Source organism: Austrofundulus limnaeus, unplaced genomic scaffold (genome assembly GCF_001266775.1).
Source record: "Austrofundulus limnaeus strain Quisiro unplaced genomic scaffold, Austrofundulus_limnaeus-1.0 Scaffold9, whole genome shotgun sequence".
NCBI classification, from domain to species: domain Eukaryota; kingdom Metazoa; phylum Chordata; class Actinopteri; order Cyprinodontiformes; family Rivulidae; genus Austrofundulus; species Austrofundulus limnaeus.
In genome coordinates this window covers 3,029,837-3,034,818 of record NW_013952411.1, presented here as the reverse complement: position 1 = coordinate 3,034,818, position 4,982 = coordinate 3,029,837, and the positions used below count along the sequence as shown (strand labels likewise).

The 4,982-nt window shown below is 37.6% G+C and overlaps 1 protein-coding gene across 1 annotated transcript in view; it reads right to left on the bottom strand.

The window, feature by feature from the left end:
* The window catches only part of map2k5 (mitogen-activated protein kinase kinase 5), a 66,354-nt gene that overhangs the window by 51,775 nt on the left and 9,597 nt on the right, over positions 1 to 4,982 (bottom strand). Inside the window, exons 4-7 of the mRNA XM_014001529.1 lie at positions 2,784 to 2,853; positions 2,131 to 2,171; positions 721 to 788; positions 560 to 608 (exon numbers count right to left, since the gene is read on the bottom strand). Of these exons, the coding sequence (XP_013856983.1) occupies positions 560 to 608; positions 721 to 788; positions 2,131 to 2,171; positions 2,784 to 2,853 (228 nt within the window). The remainder of the gene's footprint in view (positions 1 to 559; positions 609 to 720; positions 789 to 2,130; positions 2,172 to 2,783; positions 2,854 to 4,982) is intronic.

Below are 4,982 nucleotides of genomic sequence, written 5' to 3'. Positions count from 1 at the left end.
CTTGAGTTGTGCTTAATGGGGGTGAATATTTATGCAACCACTTACATTACATATTTTTCTTTAAATTATATTTCTTTGTAGAAATTGGTTTTTACGTCATTAAATTTGTTTTTTTTTGTCAAAGAAGTCCATTTATAATGACCATGACTGATTTATAATAGCAATAAAAAATAACTAAGGCAGTGAATACTTTTTATAAGCACTATACATCCTTTCCTAAAACTTTAAACTCAATTAGTTTGAGAAGTTAGCRCTCTCAGGGTGTGAGAACTGGAGAATAAGAAGAAACAGATGAAGAGATGGAAGAGATCAGAGAGGACAACTATTAGTTGCTATTAGTTCACTGTGTCACAGAAGAAACCAGAGAGGCTGTTGGTTTAATTGTCTTCCTGAGGTGTCGTTAAGTGTGTGAGTGTGTGTGCTTTGTGGGCAGGAAGAAAGTTTTCATGTTTTGAATCTACAGAATAAACCAGCTGCTCTCCGTGTGACACAGTGGGGGGGTTCAAAATACACAATCTGCAACATTTGAACAGTTTCTCAAAAAAGTAAACACACTCACCTGCCCATTTGTCAAGATCCTTTTAAACTCAGCAGATGATGTTTTCAAGCTGGGGGGAAAAAAAACACAGCAATGTTATATTGAGGAGACCATACCAGACATTTTTCCTCTTATTTACTTTCTAACGACTGCTATTTAAAAAAAATTAAAAAAAAACTCACCTGTTGTTGGCCATTGAGTCTGGAACAACTTGAGCACAGTCACTGGCTGGGTTAGGTCTTGTGTTAACCTGTMGGTGAGCAAGCACAAATGTAAAAAGACAAACCAAGACACACTCAAGACCAAAAGACAAGCAGACAGACAGGCATATGTCTGTCTGCTTGCAGACAGAAACTAAATAGTGTTCATGAGAGAGAGAAGAAGAAAAATAGGAAATAAAGATGTCTATGCAGATGAGGGAAAGGGATGATGAGCAAAATAATAAAAAGAAGAAAAATGTGTCTGCACAAAACTGCAGCAATATGGCTTCACACACGATAAAATGAGAGGAATAAAAAAATAGATTTGTAAGAGCTACATAAAAACTGATGTTAAAACCCTGAAATTTCTGTCTTAGTAAACACTTTGTTCCTTACATCCTGTATCTAATAATCTGTATCTATGTTTACTTTAAAGACCCTTATAGTCAACCCARATATAAAACACAAATGAGGAGATAAGACCCTTAAAGGAGATACTAAAAATAACTCAATAATTGAGGTCAAAAGGCCAATGTGTTGAGTTCACAAAAGCTCAGGGATTCTCTCTTTAATTAGTGCCCAGGAAAACCTAATTTAAATGCCACACAAGCTTTCCCTCAGCCAATTACTTCTGTATTAGAAAAGAGGGGAAAAATTACCAAAGGACTAAAGGTTTTTGGAGAACACCATCCTCTCAAAACAGACCCTTGACCTTAAATAAAAAAGGGAAAACACAGCACAGTTCAGCAGTTGTTGCAAAAGCTTCTCTGAGGGCACATTAAATAAAACACTTTAGTATTTCTGTGGGGGTAGATTTTTTTTGTCATTGAAATGCAGATGGATATAATATGGATCATCAGGAGAGATGGAGGAGGTGTCAAGTCATTTAACCCATGATAATTAGCAGTGACTTTCAATAGCAACATATGCTGAACATAAAATGGGAAGGTCTGCGGAAGGCCATTTGTGAGCTTGTAATGACAATTTCATGGTTGAACAATGGCATCTTCTTATCGCCTGATTTTGCTCTAACCAAACGCTGATACCCTTTGCTATCATATGGAAAGAGAGGATCATGGTACTCTGGAGGGGAATCAGAATTACACAGGAACACCTCGATGGTAAATGACTTTCCCAGCATGAGAACYGGGAGCACAGAGCAACGGCGAAGCAGAAAGACGAGCTCTTTGACAGAGGCCGAGCCAAATATTCCCATACATAAACATGGACGTGAGGAACAAGAAAATGAGTGAAAGAAAAGGAGAGCCTTGACTTCAATTGACATTTCAATAAGTGGAACACAGCGTTACCAATCCATTTGACTCAACTTCCCCCCTCCCTTTACCCTCATTCTCTGTGTAAGGCAGCCGAAACAATTATTGAGATGGGTACCTTCAGGCCATGTATGTTCCGGATCCCTGGAGTCTTGCCGGCTGAAACAGTAATTGGCTAGATTGTACAACACATCACTGGACCATTTACAAATGTGTTGAAAAGGAATCATTTCTTTATAAATAATAATAAAAAAAAGACTAAATGAAATGAGGGTTACTCTGAAATTAGTTGTGAGCATGAGAATGATTGAGATGTTGGGCTCTTGAGACAGTAGGTGGTAGAAAAGAAAAAAAACAATCAAACTTAGAAAGAAAATAATGTCGAGAAATAAAGAAGAGAAATACTCAGAGTAAAATGGAGACGAAGAATGTTTTATCACTATGCCCTTGAGGCCAGCAATCTGTATGACTTTGAACAAACTGAAAACTATAACATGATGTTTTAAAAAGTAAGTATTGAGAAAAACACTCAAACGAAACCATTTTTAAGAAGAAAGCATTTGATGCCAGACAAGCAGGCCTGACTTAGCTTGAGTAAGGAAAATGCAGAATTATAAATGACTTAACACAATAATAGAATACTGAATGTGTTGTTTATTTTGTTGTTTTAATAGTTCACAAGCTTTCCACCTAACTTACAAATATAAAAAAATGTTTTCCTTTATTTACAGCATTCATAATCTTTGAATTTTATTAAGTAAAACTTGGTACCTCTTGGAAAAATCTGTAGAGGGTCCGGCAGCATTCCATTCATGCGTTGTTCATTGACTGTGTTGCAGTACTGAAGAGAAGGAATAAAAACACAATACAGTTGAGGTAATGAATGCACAAACAGGACTTTAAATATGCTTCAAGCCCTTAAAGCCATGTCTTAAATAAAGAACGAGTTAAAAGCTGTACAATGTGATTAATTTACAGCAGATGAACAAAAGCCTTAGCAGAATTAAAATTTGAATAGTTTTTTTTTTACACAAGTGCAAATTATGTTTTCCCCCTCACTAAGGTTACAATGAGTCCACAGTATTCTGAAAAATGTGTGCATGCTGTGCTGAAATCTGTTGCCGAACAGGGCCAATGCCCTGTGGGCTTGTTCTAAGGGACTGTAGCATTAACCCTTTTCTCCTCCAGGTCAGCAGCTCACCAAACACTCATATCCTACACAGCTAACACAGACACACACACTCTGGAGCCTTTCAGCTGCTTGCCAAGGCAATGCAATAATTGATGTTTCAGTTAAACAAACCATCTGTTAAACTGTGAGCTTCTGTGCATGTGAAAGTTGCTGCGATCGCGGGAGGGTTTTGTTTTTAATCCCGCCTACTTTTGAAAGCTAAAAACAAACAAGTAAAAGAAAGTCTATGACCAAAGACACCTGAGATGTTGTCATGTTGCGAATGCCTACGTGAGTTCATTGTGTTTAATTTCCTATGTAGTGTGAACTACACAATCATCACAGCAATATGTAAATTTGCTCTCTCATTGTGAAGGAGGGAGGGAGGACGACGGGACCGGCTTGGATGGGAATGGATCAGAATGGCTACCCAAGTGGCACAGCTGTTATTAAAAGGCCTATTTATCACTGTCAGATCCCCTCCTTGCTTCTAGCCCTCTGCTTTCACCCTGCGGCACTTTCACTAGGCCACATCTGAACAATGGGCCTAAACCAAAAAATAAAAAAAACGTGCTCTGTATGTCGAGGTTGTGGGATGGGATCGGGCTTCATGTACCTTTAATTTTCCGCTCAACTGGCTTATTGATTAAAGCTGCAATTACTACCTAATCTGTAGTAGGTGTGTTATTAAAAGACATTCTCCATTGTTGGCCAATAACTAAACAGTGTCCAAACTCAAATTGCATTGCTCAGCCTTAAGGGACACGTGAGACAAGTGTGGGGCTCATCATCATTAGCAGAGGAAAAGGGAAATGGAAGTAAAAATGGTGGAATTAGAGCCACTACCTCCAGGGGGAGCTGGGTGAGGAGAAGATGATGTTTTTTTTTTAAGCACCTGACATAGACTGGTCTTTAACTTTGAGCAGGGGCGTCTGTCTTTCAAGGTGTCGAACACTGATTAGAGATGCCTGGAAGTCTAGTTGGTCTCTCAGGATTATGTAGCAATCAATGTTTTTAGTAATGGGAAGACTTTTCAGAATAAATGCCCTCTGCACACTGATGATAATTAAGTTCTGATTTTGAGCAGTAATTTTGTTCAGAATATAGGATGATTCATGTTCACAGAATACTAAAAATGGACTTTTTAAAGGATAAAAAAACATTTTGCAGTAAGAAAACATTTAAAAGTGATTATAAATTGCTAATCAACAGCATCCACACACAGAGAATCACCTGCACAAACAAAGCGACAGACTAGAATTATCCCACCTCTGACCTAACATGCTGTTTCCCTTAATACCTATTAATTTCACACAATGGCTGTCTGCTCACCTGGAATTAATAACACAGAAGGCAAAAATCCACTGGGGGTTTCTGCGCGGGCCAAATGACAACCACAGCAAACAACCACAAACAGAAATAAAAGGCATTTAAAGTACATGTTCTCGACTAGTGTAAATTATATTCCATGAGTTTTAATATTTTCCAGGTGATCAGCATCTTTTTGTACACTTGGCTGTCCCATGAGTAGGAAGCTATTACGGCATTCTTGAATTCATTTGCCCCCACACCCACCCAAAAAATAAAAAATAAAATAAAATAATACATGAACAAATGGGATTTTAAATTTATGGCCAAAGAAGTGCAATGTGAATACTAAATATTTCTGCTTAGTGGAAAGCAACTGAGGTCAGTATCACATTTTAATTTGTACTTCAGACATGCTACATCATCTGAAAAAAGTGTTGTTCAACCATTCTTCTTTTAAAAACAACTGACACTAGCAAATAATATATATA